The following is a 15,663-nucleotide window of genomic DNA, read 5'->3' as shown; positions in this document are numbered from 1 at the left end:
AGACCTCGGATTGCGTACCCTGCCAGCTGGAGATCGAAACCCCTGAGCATCAAAACTCGTCGGCTGGGAAACTGTCCGCTGAGAAACACCACAGAGAAACAGATCATCAACACAATCAGACAGTGAGAAATATTCTTTCATTCAATTTGCACAAGGGGTCAAAAGTCTGGTTCAATTCTTTTATTCACTTTTATGAATTCAGTTTGTCAACATCTTTCCCCAATAATCTCTGTAAGACATCTACTTCCTCTTTATGTTTGTAAAGTAGTTCCGTTTCTATTTGCTGTTTTATTCTCAGCTGCACCCTGGATTATTGTAGCTAATACAATACTCTTTCAGAAATGTCAGTCAACTTTGTGCAGTTCTTTATGCCATAGTATTGCAGTTCTCATAGTTTTTTTCTACATATTTGGGATCAACAGAAACTTGTGGGGCATTATATGGCATCTGAAAGGTTATAACATCACACGAGTGTCTTCATTTCAACAGTTTTATAACAAGTCCCCTACATCTCACCTGTTAAGCGATGGACTCGTGCTCATTGAAAGGAAATATTGTGACTGCAAATGAGACAAATACAATTGCTTTCGTCTCAACTAAAAGCAATGGATTTACTGGAGAAACCTACATTATACACACATGACAGGTCTGTTCATAAGATGACTGACAGACCTTGCTTGACTGAGTGGGGCTGTTCATGTCGAAGGTCTGAGGTAACCCCGCCTTCTGCCTGACACTCGTCTTCTTTGAGGACGGTGGCTGTGGAGCTTCCGGTGCGCCTCGCCTCTCTTCAGACGCCCCAGCGAGGCCAGCGGCCTCCTGCTGCACTTCTTGCTGTAAAGCCTCCGACTGACTGTTCGCGAGGCTGTTGCATCCAAGTGAGGATGCCTGAGAGCTCCTCTGTGGTGAGGCAAACAGCTCGCCTCTGGAAGAAAAGGCCCAAAAAAATCATACACGGTCTGAATGAGATCCTAGAAATGACTTGGTCAGTCTAATTAAGGTGTGGACAAAACAAAAGTCCAATAAGGACTTTCTGAAACCAATCAACCGTTTTGATTTGTTCCTCCGCTGTTTATCTTTTTACACAGTTGCCAATCAAGGGTAGGCAAAGACCAACCAAAGACAAGATAGTCTGCTTTCATTTAGGTTATGGAAAGGTTGTTTGGTTTCATAAAGATTGAAGTGTCACAACCTCAGTTCCAACGGACAGGCTGCGGTACCACCTCTCTGACTTTCGCTGTCTGGAGTGCAGACCTGCACCGGGATCATTTCAGCTTACAAAAGCATGATCTGCTAAAGAATCAACAGGCAAAACTGATCTGATCTGATCTGCCCAGTGTGCGACTTTCCTTTCACGTACAGACGCCAGGGATCGGCTTGAGTTCCTACTGATACCAAGTTGGAAAATGGTCGAGGTGAGTGGAGAGGTGAATGATAACTAGTCTGCACAGTGCAAGATTAACTTGGAGGAGAACCACATCGTCTGAGAGCATTGGAGTCAGCTGAAAAAGGAGAAATGTACAAATTACCCCGGATCTGATTGAGTTGCACTGTCAAAACTGTTTTCTGAGATATTAAGGGGGAAAAGCAAACATTCAGCTGTAAAAGACTTAACTTAAAAAGACCTCAGCAAAGCAGAAGGACACAAACTAAAATGTATAGCCCAGAGAGAATTTGCACAAAGTACAAAAAAATAATGAAACGTCTCAACTTAAGCATCCAAAAGTAGGTCTTCCTCTCTCATGCGGAGAGGAGAAACCTTGGAGGGCCTATTTCTGTCTCATAAAATACATTACAAACGGGGAAATCTATTCATAGCTCCTCAGGTCAACCACACACGAGAAGCAGCAATATCACTTAAAAGTGATGAGAGCTGCAAATGGCACATTGATAAAATCCCCCCCGATGTGATGTAAGCCCACAGTTTCCTGTCACAAATGTAAGTTGACCCAGCTGAGAGCAGCCAGCAGAATTTTCCCTGCCTTCACACCTGAGGCACAGCGCCTGTCGTCTCTCAGGACCACGGATCCAGAGACATATTTACACGAACACGCCTGAGAACATTCGGTGACATGCAGCTCAAAGCATGGAGCCGTTTCTTTTCATCTTCTCCGCTTTTTTCGGGGGGAATGATACTGGAAAGTGAAAACAGCTCGATCTGGTGGCAGACTGCTGTAAAAGCAACAGTTTGAGAGTTTGACGGAAATACCAGCACATCACTTCTGAAATTTTTGAAGTGAGAGGATTAGATTGGAATGCGATCAGCGCCGCTGCCATTATAAAAGAAGCTCTTCACACTCAAACGTCCACACAACAGACTTGACACAAGCTATAGAGTTCTGCTATGATTGGTCTATCTCCACACACGACAGTGGAATGTGTGTTTACCTGACATGTGAGGCGTTTCCTCTAGATCGCCCTCCCTCCTCCTCCTCCTCCTCCTCCTCTTCCTCCCGCTGCTGCTGCTGACGGTGAACCTGCCGGACCCGACTGAAGACCGACGGGCTGCTGAAACGTCAAACATTTACACACTTGAAGTCCACAATTCAAACAAGTGACAACAACCCTGCAGGTTATAAAAAAAAAAGAAAATAAATAATACCTCTTAAAAATGATTGGATGAAAACTTTTTTCCTTTATATTTACATTTCTCAAAAACATTAATTCATAAAATTGAGTTATCAAATTTAAAAAACATATTTTTAAGGACGCACAATATTGGGTGAACTTGCGGTTTGCAATCATGTTGTTTGTATTTATCATAAATTGTATCATTATGGAAATACTATAGGTGATGTTAGTCTTTGTGCCTGTAGATTTTTTTATACTGTTTTGTAGTTGTGCATGCAATACTGTGATGTACTGTGTATTAGAACAAGCATTAACATGCAAACTGATGCATTTCAATTGTCTGTAGTGAGCAACGGGAATTAGAAGCATGAAGTCAGTAATCCGGGTCAGTTACCTGGTCACAATGGTGGAAGCACTTGTAACCTTGCTGACTGATCCGTCCTCCTCGGAGAGCGTGGGCTCTGCAGGGAAACAAAAATATTGAGAGGATGATTAGCAGCGTTTAGTTTACCATCGACACCATCCAGACGCTCCCGAAGTCGACAACAGTCCTCTTTAATCTCATGTACGTATCACAAACGGTACTGAGACTTCTCTTACTCTGCAGGCTGAAGCGCTCGGAGCTGCCCTCCTCCACAGGCGTCACCAGCTTCATCCTCAGACTCAGCTTCCCGTCTCCTTTGTCAGACGAGTCTTCGACACTTTCCCCGGCCATGACGGCGCCCGCAGTCATCACTACGTCTGTGGAGACGTCGCCTGCTGTACCCGACTTTTCAGAAAAGGAGGTGATGTCTGGGAAACCAAAAACCAAAAAGAACCAAAACTGTGAAGCTCCGTTATCAGTGATGATCGTTCAGACAGACAACACTGTGGCGGAAAATCCCACCGATGGGAGTGCTGTGTCTCAGGGTCTGCTTCAGCTGGTTGATGAGAGGAGGCGTCGCTCCAACAGCCGGGCCGATCAGCTCGCCTTCTTTAGGCAGCGTGAAGTGGAAGGAAATTTCTGTAGCAGAAAAACACCAGATGGATGCAGAGAACTAAAACCGATTCATGAAAGCACTTTAACTGTTTTAATGTGACAGCGATGAGGATTTTTTCAGCTTTGTTTTTAATTTGACAAAAGAGGAGGGGTTGCAAAACAATCAAATGAAATGTGTCCAAAATCTCAGATATGAGATCAGCATTTAAGTGTGATGTACAATAAATAAATAAATAAATAAATAAATAAATAGAGAAAGAAAGAAAGAAAGAAAGAAAGAAAGAAAGAAAGAAAGAAAGAAAGAAAGAAAGAAAGAAAGAAAGAAAGAAAGAAAGAAAGAAAGAAAGAAAGAAAGAAAGAAAGAAAGAAAGAAAGAAAGAAAGAAAGAAAATCCACAAGTTTTTAAATTAGACTTTAAATTTTCCTTCAGTGATCAATCAACTTAAAAAAAAAATAATAATAATAATTTTTGTATATTTTCAAAATATTTCACCCATAATCTTGGGGTTTAATCTAGATTGAATGAAGTGATTAAAAACATGTGACATGTGCAGACTTATTTTTTACAGGAACATCCTGCTGTGTCCAAACTAATTCCCGGCCTGGAAAAGTTTATATCATTCTACATTCACAACTTTTTCAGGAATTTTTCTGATGGTAGAAATCCAGTTTTTTTTTCCAAACAGCCCTGAATTGCCATAAAATCAATTTAAACCTAGAACAGGAACCTAATTATGATCCAGAGTTTTGATAGTTTAACAGATCTTGACTATCTTGAACTTAAACTGATCTAGGAGACATTATCAAACTCCTCAGGTGATCAGGGACCTTTGGTTCCACTCACAGCTTCAGGCTCAGTAACATGTAGAGCGTCTGATAGTGTTTGGTTCTGTGGATCCTCATTTGTAAAACAGACTTCTGATATTTTACATGAGGAATGCATCAGAATTTAAACTGGATCCCAATTTAGATAATTTCAAAGTACAACTGAAACCGTTTTTGAAGAAGAATCTGTCATGTAATCATGATTTATTCTGTGCTTTCTACTTTATGGTTCTAATTATGCTGTCAATTACATTCTATGTTTCCTTCTTTCATTGTTTTTCTCCATCTTGAATCTAGCTTTGCGTCTGGACTGCTTTAAATGGAAGATGACTAAAACGTGTCACATAAAACCTTGGTGTTGTACGTGACGTTCAAATCAAAGGCAAAAGCTGTTTTGTTGGATAGTTTGCAAAAAACCATTAACATGAAAATAACTTGCATTATTATTATTATTATATTTTCTGACTTTGAGGTGGTGAAGTCAGTGCTCACCTCCCGAGCTGTCACTCAGACTCTTGTCTTTGAGGCCCTCTGCTTCACCTTCAGCCCTTTCAGCCCGAGACAGCCTATCAGGAGCCTCCTTCTCCTTCTCCTTCTCCTCCTTCTCCTGGTGGCCGTTGGTGGACGCCGACATTTTGTCTCTAATGGGTTGGGAGCTGTTAGTCTTTGGCGGTGCCGTTGTATCTTTCAGGGAAATCTGAGAGTCTCTCTCGCTGTCGGTTATGATGATGATGCTGCTGCTGTCTCCCCGGGCTTCGCTCTTCTCCTCTTCCTCCTCCTCCTCCTCCTCCACCTCCACCTCCTCCATGGGCTCAGGAGACAGCAGCTGGCTCTGGGAGAGAACCAAAGCCATTCCTGAGGCTACAGTATTGTTCTGCTCCTCCCCTAAAACATCCTCCATCACCACCTCCTCCTGTTCCTCGCTCTGTTTGTGTGACTGAGTGTTACGAGCTGCTCCGCGCTGCTGTGACAGTGATTCGACAGGTAGATTCTTGACACTTTCTCCTCTCGCGTCCAGAGAACTCTTCACCCCATCGACAGTTGAGGACTGGGAGACCGTGGACTGTGAAGGCAAGCCGCGTGGCGTGGGGTCACAGGGGGTCTCCTGCACACAGCTGGTAACAGTTACATCGGAGGGGTCGCGCTTCGGCTGAGAGCAGGACGCCTGGCCAGCGGAGCTCGCCTCTTTTACATTCACATTTTGTACATTCAGAGAATTCACTGCGTCAGATTTCTGGGACAGATTGGATGGTTCGCCGCGGCGCTTCGGTGATTCAGCAGCTCTGGAGCTGGTGGCGGCCTGCGACTCCGAGGGGACGGCGTCACTCTCTTTTTTCTTGTCGCAATGTGAAATCGCGGAGTCGCTGGCATCGATGCCAGACGGCCCCTCCAGGTCATCGATCTGCGTGGCCTGGCTGTCCTCAACCTCCTCGGCCCCCTCTGAGGCGTGCTGATGTGCGCTGCTACTGTCTGTGTTCACGGAGAGCTGCAAAGGCAAAGAGAAGGAAGCTGGCTCCAGCTTCTGAGACTGGCTCTCACAAGGCAATGACGCAGACTTCTTAGCCGACTGCTGCGAGCCCTCCTGGCTCGGCGTTGGCACAAACACGTCCTGAGGAGACAAATACAAAAACAACACTTAACACGGCCTCTTTGTAGGTGGGATTACTCCATTGTCTGGACATAACAAATACAGAATGCAGACTGGGGTGAGAAATTGTGGTTCTGTCTTCAAGCCAGTTTTGGAGAAACTAACAAAATTAACTGAACCCTACAAGGGGAGCCACCGACCTGGAACAACACAAGCTGCAAGACCCTCAGTGGGTTTTAGCCAGGAGAATTTATCTGGTAAAAGGAAGTTATAAAACTGTGGTTCCCCAAATTTGGGGACACATTTTACCCATAATAAAACCCAAACAATTCAGATGTTAAAAGTAAGATTTATCACATTAGCAGCTCATCGTTTATTTTATTGTTAGCAACAAGTTCAAGAAAGTAAGAGGAGGGGCAACAAAAGTCTGCAAAAGTAAGTTTTACCGATTATTACTTTAATAACTAAGAGTATTTTGCAATTAAGGAAGACTCTTTGGTCTTTTGTCACTAACTTGATTGGATGTAAAAAAATAAAAAAATTAAAAAAAAGGTATTTTAAGAGGAAAAGTCTCACAATCTGTGACAAACTATGTCTGAAAATATGGGAAAATGTTTTTCAAGATAACAGCGAAGATTTCGATGTTCTTCCTTGTTTTGTAGCTTGTGAAGAAGGAAGAAGAATCACTCTACAGTAAAACTAAATGAAAAGTGATAGAGGAAACTGATAACTTCTTATTTGTTATTTAGTTTGAAACTGAAGCTGTGAGGGATTCTACTTACGTCTATTTCTTCATGCATTGCAGTTGGAATTATTATCTTTTAGCTGTTTTGAGGGGAACCTGACCAGAAGGGATAATAAGTAAAGTTTCATGTCATCTTGTACAGACATAAATTCAGGCCCTTATGAGGAAAATTATTCATTGCATCATACTTGTTTAGAGTCAGACTTTGGTCAGGGTGAGGATCAGGTACGGAAAAAGGTTTAGCAAACAGTGGTTGGCAACAATAGGTTTCAGCAAGTCAAAACATAAATGTTGGTGTCATTTGGTCTGAGTAAAAAGTATTCTGACAGCATGAATCTACAGAAACTGTGTGACGTTTTCATGTCTCCAACATGAGGCGACGTGAACCTGATTTTAGGACGAGCACCTCAAGCATTTTTTGGGGAAGCACTTACATGAGAGAACTCTGGCTGGGAGGGTATAGAAAGCGGTCGCTCTAACATAAAACCAGGAGAATTCTGGGATATGGGCGTTGAGGCGGACGGATGTGGCTTTGAAGTGGATTCTGTTTCCATCGGCTCGTCTTTGTCTGCCACTGCATCATCTGGAGGAAGAGACGTGTCCATCGGTTCATCTGCACCTGACAAAGCAAAAACCTTTGAGATCGATACTGAAGCTCAATCTTCCTCTAGATTGGAGATAAATCACTGCAGGTCGTTTACCGTTCTCTGGTACAGTTGGCGAGCTGGGAATGATTATAGGAGTGGGGCTGAAGTTGTCTTGTGTGGGGGCAACATAGTCCATGGAGCTCCTAGAAATAAGAAAAAAAAAAAAAACAGAGGTGAATATCAGGTGATTTTCAGGGTTCAGGTGATCTGGCAGGGGGTGTGAGGGCGCGACGTGACTCACTGGGAGAGACTCTCCTGCACCAGCGTTCCCTGTCCGGACAGATGCAGCAGCCGCAGGGTGTGGGCGGGCGTGGAGGTGGGGTGACCCGGCTGCTCCGGCTCACATACAGTGCTGTCGACTGCAGCGCCTGAATGCAACAGGCAGGTAAGACAGGAGACGGAGAAAGAAAGTTACTAACCTGAAGCTGCTGCTTCCACGTTACGATATGGAAATGGACTTGCAGACATTCAGTTTCACTATTGTCCAGTTGTTGTTTTTTTTAGTTAAATCAACCTCAAAGCGAGGAGGTCCCTGGTTTAAGTCTGAGCAAGTCCTGCTGTGCATTTGTGGAATTTCTCAGAGTACACTGCTTTTCTCCCAAAATCAAAAAAAAAAACCAAAACATTGAATTTGAGGTTAATTGGCCCTAAAACTGCCCATAGGAGTGAATTTAAGTGTGTGTAACAGTCTTGTCTTTCTGTCTTTGTCTTGTTATGGACTGGCTACATCTCCAGGCTGCAACCAGCACCCTGTGACCCCGAATGTGATGAATCAGGATAGAACATGAACGGATGTATGGATAGCTCGAGTGTCATTATGTGTGCGAAACAAAAAAAAAGGGGAGATTATCTGTAGCAATGGCTCAGATTAATTAAAAATGACCATTTAAAACTATAGTGCAGTTACTTTACCTTGTTAATGAAAGTAACAAGTAACCACGTGTCTACTATCAATCATATTATTTTCTTAAATAAGTGCACATAGACGTTGGCGCAATGTTGGCGCAAAACCATGTCTGAGTCACTCATTCACTTCCAGCTGAAGCGACACCAGATAATTGAAGGAGGAGGTTCTCTCTTGTGCTTCTTGACAGAAACGAATCTACAAACCAACATTGAAAAAGAAGCAGCAGCTCAACAGCTGAGACAAACTATTGGCACCCAGACGGCTCAGTAAGCTGCTGTTTGCACTGTACATCGGTCACATTCATGTATTCCCTTGCATGTTGGGACTGATAATGGTGATGAGAATTGTGATGTTTGGACACAGTGATTGGTTCACCACAAACTACAACACAAACACTTGAAGTTTGACAAAATTTAACAGGCGTTTGGATAAATCTTTATCTGTATAAAATCGACTTTGTGCGTCATTCTTTCCATTTTCAGTTAATAATGAGAATAAAAAACAGCCGTGTGTGTGACACACAGGCCATACATCACCGACATTCAATACTTCTGTCCGTTTTTCGGGTTTACCTCACATTTGAAGGCATGACACCTTTAAACATTTCCAAAATTTGCTGAAAGAAGGACAAAAAAAAAAAAAAGCAAAAACAAACTCCCCACATCTTGCACCTGAGAGAATGGCAGATCTGGAAGCAACACAGGCTAAACATACCCGACTTGTCGTTGTCGAAGAGGTCTTGCTGCGAGGACAGGATCTCACAGTCCTGCCCGTCCTGCTCTACGGAGGCCTGCAGGTTCTGCGAGTGCAGCAGCGTGTGGACGTTCATCTGCCGAGCCGACTGACCCAAACAGTCCGACGAGCTGCTGGAGCTCACCTCGGACCTGCGGGGGGGGAGTAGAACCAGCAGTCATTAGACCACAGAGTTCATCAGCAGCATACGTATGTCGGGCTTTCATCGCGAATGTAAGCGGAGCTGTACCTCACTGCTTTGTTGTCCTGACTCTCTGAAGTTCTTGAGCTGACGTTCTGCTCTGCTGGAGATGGAGAGACATCAGATGGACTCTTCAAACATTAGATGTCGCCGTGAAGGCTCTGATCAGGTTTTAACTTAAGAAAAGGGTCACATGCAGCATGTCATGTTTCAACTGCTGGAGTCGGCACTTCAATTCCTGTGTGCATTGTGCAGTTCACCTCGAGCACCACAGAGTACAGCAAACCAGAAATCTCTGTTGCACTTCAGATGAGATCAGACAGACAATGTAATACATGAAGGAAGAAAAAAAAACAAAAAAACAGTTTCTATAAATAAAAGCCTCAGTACCTAATTTGCTGCGTCTCTCGCTGTCTGACTGAGGCAGGATGTCTCCGTCCTGACTGTTCAGCGCTCCGTCTCGCAGGTCCTGACTCTGAGAGAGCATCAGGAAGCCAAACTGAGATGATGCCCCTGAAAAACACACAAAATAAACAAATAAAACCCCTCTCCTTTAAAAAATAACACGACACTGAGCAGATAAGCATAGAGCTGCACAAGAATGAACAAAGAGACACTAAGATATGCACAATGATTTGGAACAACACATGTTCTACCATGAGACTTGAACAAATACAAAAAGTAATACCTGATTCAGATAGTGGAGATGATTTGTGGATGAGTACAACTACACATACACACTCTCTGTTAAAAGCACAGAGGAATGACTGTGTTGTATTGGTTGCTATATAAATAAAGTTCAATTGAATTGAATGAAGTAAAACAAATACCAATGACTTCTAAGGTACCGAATAGACTTCTAAGGCCTTTTTCATATACCGGTAACTAAAAGTAAAATCTATGGAATAATGATAAACTAAATCACAATATTTACCGGTATCGTTCTGACATTACATTTATAATAAGACTGTTCAAAACTATCTGAATTGGTCGTTAAATAACAATTACAGGTGTTCATGAGTACTTCAATACTCAATCTCAATGTCAACTTCAGCACAAAAAGGTCGCTGTTGGTCACTGCTGTGGATTACAAGATGTCAATAAAATGTAATATTAAAGATCACGCAAAAAATAATCAAAAAATAAAGCATCAAGACCTGCAGTATGACCGACGTAGCCTGAGTCTTGATTCTATCAGCTTCAGTCTCATTTCAGGCCACTTACCATCCGACTGCATGCAGTGTGTAGTAGAATCAGCTCCAGAGTCCATTTCAGCGTCATCCAGCAAACACCTGGAAAATTAGGCAAAGTCCTAAATTCACTGTCTGACCCCAAATATCACCAAACCGCAGACATGCACACTGCAAACTTACTTCTTCCTGTTGGGAAGAGGGCACACGTTTATGACCTGACTTTGCTCCTGGGATGCTGATGTTGGGTGGGCTGACGTGAGAATTTCTAAAGGAAGAGAAAGTATGTTTAGATTTTTTTTCTTTTCTTTTTTCTCAAAATAAAATCGGATATTTGTAGAACACTGACCAGGTTCAGCCTGGCTGTTGTTGTTGTCGGATTGGCTGTCGGTCTGAGAGCACCTGCTTCCTAACGGGGACGATATCAGCTCCTGGAGAAGAACAAGAAAGTCAGAAAAATCACAAGACATTTTTAGTCCTCATCCTTCTGTCTGAGAATGAAGGTTCGTGTGGAATCGATGTGACACTGCCTCGTAGCATGTTTGTCATGTTACGACCATAATAAAGATGAAGTAAAAAAAAAAAGAGAAGAAAATACTACAATAACACATCAGATTTGGAACAGGCATGTGGTAAGAGTATCCAGGTCAATATAATACAATGAACATGAATTAATTTGATTTAATTTACCTGAAGAAGCTGATTCAGTTTGAAACAAATATAAAGATCTTAAACAGAATCAAACCATGGCCATGACTTTAAATGTAGTAACAAATAAAACTAATTGTTTATAATCAGTAATGTCTGTCTATGGGTAGCTCTTGAAAAATATTTGGTTATTGTTCAGTTAAAGGCCAATAGGCTGTTTTCTTTGAAGAGGGGATATCAGAAGATGGAAATATGCGTCTTTCAGATTTATGGCTGTGACCAAATCACCTGGATGCACAAAACGTACCAGAGGTGCAAATTTCAAGTATCCCTTAAGAGCACGAAGGTCCAATATTGGACGTAATACGTTCTCATCAAGTACCTTGGATAGTAACAGCTCTGCCCTGACGGTACGACTCAAATTGCTCTTTTGATTCGCAAGTACTTGATTTCATCTTGCAAAAATCTGAACTTTGTTCCCCCTGAGATGTGACTGCAATATCCCAACCCAGATGCAAACTAGTTTAATGAACAATTTGTAGGAAAGGAGGGAAGAACGCTGGCGTGTGCTTGTGCATCGGTGTGGGAAGAAAAGACGAGACACCTCAAATGAGCTTGAATGTTTTCAGTGTACTCGCCTCTGCATGCTTGCATGGACAGTTGCGTGAGAAATGAACAAAGTACTAACTTGTGGCCTGCCCTGTGCACTTTTTAGCTTCTCTGCACGAGTACCAGTACAAGAGAAAAAATGGCGTCCCAGACTTCTTTTTTTTTTAAACTGCACAATTCTCAAGACGGTATATTTTAATAGTTTACATGGAATGTTTTAGGTCAGACTCCCTGCAATCCGACTAAGTTTCCAAGTGAATATGGCAAAGTTTCTTTGTGTTTTGGCTTTTTTGTTCACGTCACGGTGATGTTGCGGTCTCAAAACTCTACACATGCTCACTCCAGTAGGAGAGAATCGCTTTATTGCACATGTGAGCTGATCAACAACAGAAACAATAGAGGATGAAGAGTGTTTGTGCTGCTCACTCGTGAATTTACCCTTACTCTTCCAACAAAGTGTACATTTTTCTACACCATCTGGATCGCACGAGGAGACATTTCTTTCATACAGCAGATACTGAGTGGGCCTGCAGGACGAACAAAGACAGTTTAAATGAACCTGAATGTTTTGATCGTACTGTTCTCTGCCTTTGTGCGTGGGTGGTTGTGCAACAGAAACACACTGCATCACGTTTGACTCTCAAATACTAAGGCACTCGAATAGATACAAATATGGTCATACTAAAAAGTATAATTACTTACTTTAAAAAAACGGATAATTTCCTCTTACATTTCAGACATACGGTGTTCTGCATAGTAATTTGGTTGAAGACAATTCACTATGAACTGACTTCCTTCCACTGTTGTAATTGTGGCCATTGAGATACAGAGGATGATTCTGTAAATTAAGACTGAAAATTGGCTGGGATAAACGTGAAATGAAGATAAAATTGTACATATATCTTGTTGCTAAATGATATCACCTTACAAAAACTGTAAACGTGAAGAAATTATTGTCTGATAATAACAACCATACTTTTCTATACTAACAACCTATTGATGTATGAAACAGTTTTCCCAAACTCAGAGGGATTATTGCTTCCAGCACCATCAGAAACAATCTGCTGATCATATCAACGAGTTTCTCAATCCACATCAAAAGGCCTGTTATTAACTAATAATGACAATATCATTATCAGTGCATTATATTTAAGTATAACACAATAAGATAATACCAGAGAAAGATGTTTTAGATGGACACTTCAGGACGATACATACATTTAGTTCATATTCATTGTTTACCTGCAGGACTTGTGCATACATGTCTACCCCACAGCTGTGAATCTGCACCGCCCTCACAGCTCCGTGAGTAATAACCTGGACATGAAGTGATTCGGGTTCAAGTGGCCCTGGATCTTACCAGTACCGGGCTGCGGGCGGTGGGCTGCAGGCTGGACAGGCGGCGAGCCAGCAGAGCTCGATAGCTGCTCTCTGGATCGTCCTCCAAGGCGACGCTGTCCGGCTGGGAGTCCTCCACGATCAGGCACGGGTTTTCAGGCTGAGGCAGGCTGGATTCCAGGTCACTTCCACCGGGATCCATGAGGTCAGGTCGAGGACGGGAGTCGCTGGGCTGCTTGCTGCGATCTATCCGAGCAGCGGGGAGACAGGGACGGCAGCCATGTGAGTGGGAGCCTGGTTATTGTTACCGGGAAGTAGCAGCAAGGCTAAAGTCGAGAACTAGCATCGACCGCTCCGCCCCAACATCAACAACAACAACAATAACAACGCCGCGCGCTGCACAGCGTGTTTGCTACAAAGAGAGTTCATCGCACACCGGGAGACGTTCTAACCAACGATCCAGCGAGATTGTGAAGTTTTAACACATGTAGTTTTGTTTCGATGCTACTTTCTGCTGTATTTAAAAAGACAAACGACGTTCGGGGCCGGCCCCCTTTCTCCCGGCAAAACTTCGAGGAAGAGCTCTCATTGGTCGAGATGGTCCGTGACGTCACGGAGGAACTCTAATTGGTTTGATGGTTGCAGGACCTTTTTTCATAATGACGCCTGTGTAAGTGAGCAAACTGGCTGCGATGGGGGTCGAGATTTTCTTTAATGCTCAGTTTGTTTTAAAATGATTTTTTATTTCGCGTCTTTCTAATGTCAGAAAAAAATATTACATGCTATTTATAAGTAAATCACTTACAGATATTCATATTTTTGGTTCGATCAATCTATTCAAATAGTTGTACAATCCGTGTGATTACCATTTCCTATACATCATCATCGCTGCCATATGTTATAATTTATAAACTACAAAGTGTAATTTACAATAAAGCACACTAAATATGACTTAATTTGGGTGTATATTTAAACAGAACATGCTTCTGATTCAGATTTAAAGAATTCAAGTTCACTTCCTGCTGGCACAAGATTCATCCCATACTTTTGCCTTTGTTTTATATTTACAGTGTAGCTATATAACCCATTAACATATCAATAATTTGGTTTTCTCGTGTACATTAATCCCCAGAGGGTGCCCTTGATCCCCAAGCAATTCCCTGGGTGCTGCACAACAGCAGCCTGGTGCTCCCAGTGTGAGTAAAGGTTAAATATGAACAGGATGGAATAAATGTAATGAAATGATTTCCCTATGGGAATAAATTAGGTATGAAAGAAAAAAAATATTTAAATTATTTTGCGGCTGATAGAATTGGTTCTGGTCTCTTTTATTTCAACTGCTTTAGGTTTATGCTGCAGCGCAGCGGCAATGTCTTCACACTGAGCTCTCTCTGTTGTCCTTTTCAATTTGTTCTGGTCTATAACGTTGTTTCCCTCAGTCTGTGCTCTCTTGTCTATACCCTCTCTAATTACTCTCCTGTAAATATTGCTGGGGGTTGGGGTTGGGGCAGAAGTCCACTTCTCAGTCTGGTTCTGTCTGACAGTTCTTGCTATTATAACACACTTTTACCTCTTTAGCACAGCTTATGTGGACATTGTTTATTATTTTTTATTGTCTTGTAACTGTTGCTGAATAGAATAACTTGCCTTTAGCAACTGAAATAACAAGAATTTGCCATTAAACTAACTTTGCCTGTTTCAGATTGTTTGGACATGTGCTGGGGGAAAGATAGTGGCTGTAATGGACAGAGGATGCTGAAGATGGAGCTGCAAGACCAGAGGAGAGGAGGAAGACCTCAGAGAAGAATCATGGAGGAGGCATCTGGTTCAGCCAAAAGAAGAAGAGGATGAAGTATTATGGTCTGATAGAGTTGTCTGAAGGCTCATGGGTTACAGTCTGATCCTTGGCTGAGGTGCATTGGCCACTTTCAGTCGACAGGCTGTTTCAGGGTACACCTGATTTCCTTTAGCACGCTCACTGAACTGGTTGGTGAGTTGTTTTTCGGTGTAAATTCACTGGTGGGTTAGGTGGTTTTCTGTGTGTTTATCCTGCATAAGCACCAGTAACCTGTCTGACCCGTATCCCACGTGTCACCCAATGACACTTAGACAGGCTTTATTTTCCATAAACATACACAGGATACATTTATTCATAAACAAGGAGTCCCTAGGTGGATGGCTATAAAGGTCTTCAATCAGTTTATTTGTTGTGTTTCGTTCAAATGCATGAATCACCCCTCAATTCATACTAATTCTTATATTTACGATTTACGAGAACACTTCAAAGTTTCCCATGTTACTGTGGATCTGCAGCGTGTGATGATAAATTGTATAGGACAGAGAAAAGTAGGCCATTTTGTCCCACTGAGGGATCTCAGAGACCTTCACGGGTCCTTGTGGGGCTTTCAGGGACTCTATAAAAATGAAATATAGGTTGGCTTTTTTCATCATGAGTTCCCTCAGCCGAGAGTTTGTCTACATAGACAATATGTCACTTTTATTACCTCAACACTTCTCTTATTTAAAACGGGATGTGGTTTGATGAAGACTAAAGAAGACTGTGAAAACAGACTTGTAGAGAATTGTACATTTTGAAGAGAGTGAAGTGGATTTGCTCACTGTATTCACTGATATCGTCTGTAGAAATGTTGCAAATTCTAGTAAATATTTCTGTTTCATGTG

General features: G+C 42.3%; 1 protein-coding gene and 1 long non-coding RNA gene across 3 annotated transcripts in view; one reads left to right on the top strand and one right to left on the bottom strand.

Moving 5' to 3' along the window:
- The window catches only part of tp53bp1 (tumor protein p53 binding protein, 1), a gene marked incomplete at its 5' end in the record, with an annotated part of 21,033 nt that extends 7,850 nt beyond the window's left edge, over nt 1–13,183 (bottom strand). Inside the window, 17 exons of one of the 2 annotated variants that reach the window (XM_080458422.1) lie at nt 19–78; nt 673–925; nt 2,389–2,508; nt 2,966–3,032; nt 3,172–3,363; nt 3,458–3,574; nt 4,868–5,984; nt 7,143–7,327; nt 7,410–7,498; nt 7,597–7,723; nt 8,977–9,146; nt 9,245–9,299; nt 9,587–9,709; nt 10,421–10,488; nt 10,570–10,654; nt 10,736–10,817; nt 13,004–13,183. In XM_080458422.1, the coding sequence (XP_080314548.1) occupies nt 19–78; nt 673–925; nt 2,389–2,508; nt 2,966–3,032; nt 3,172–3,363; nt 3,458–3,574; nt 4,868–5,984; nt 7,143–7,327; nt 7,410–7,498; nt 7,597–7,723; nt 8,977–9,146; nt 9,245–9,299; nt 9,587–9,709; nt 10,421–10,488; nt 10,570–10,654; nt 10,736–10,817; nt 13,004–13,183 (3,090 nt within the window). The remainder of the gene's footprint in view (nt 1–18; nt 79–672; nt 926–2,388; nt 2,509–2,965; nt 3,033–3,171; nt 3,364–3,457; nt 3,575–4,867; nt 5,985–7,142; nt 7,328–7,409; nt 7,499–7,596; nt 7,724–8,976; nt 9,147–9,244; nt 9,300–9,586; nt 9,710–10,420; nt 10,489–10,569; nt 10,655–10,735; nt 10,818–13,003) is intronic. The other variant, XM_080458423.1, reaches the window with a different exon arrangement.
- Nucleotides 12,941–15,663, top strand: LOC308106586. The gene is made up of 3 exons (XR_013935158.1): nt 12,941–13,263; nt 14,114–14,177; nt 14,684–15,663. It is a non-coding gene; the product is annotated as an uncharacterized lncRNA (long non-coding RNA).

This window comes from Lipophrys pholis (genome assembly GCF_963383615.2).
Source record: "Lipophrys pholis genome assembly, chromosome: 2".
NCBI lineage: Eukaryota > Metazoa > Chordata > Actinopteri > Blenniiformes > Blenniidae > Lipophrys > Lipophrys pholis.
Note: the sequence above shows the minus strand (reverse complement) of the source record. Positions and strands in the feature narration are given on the sequence as shown.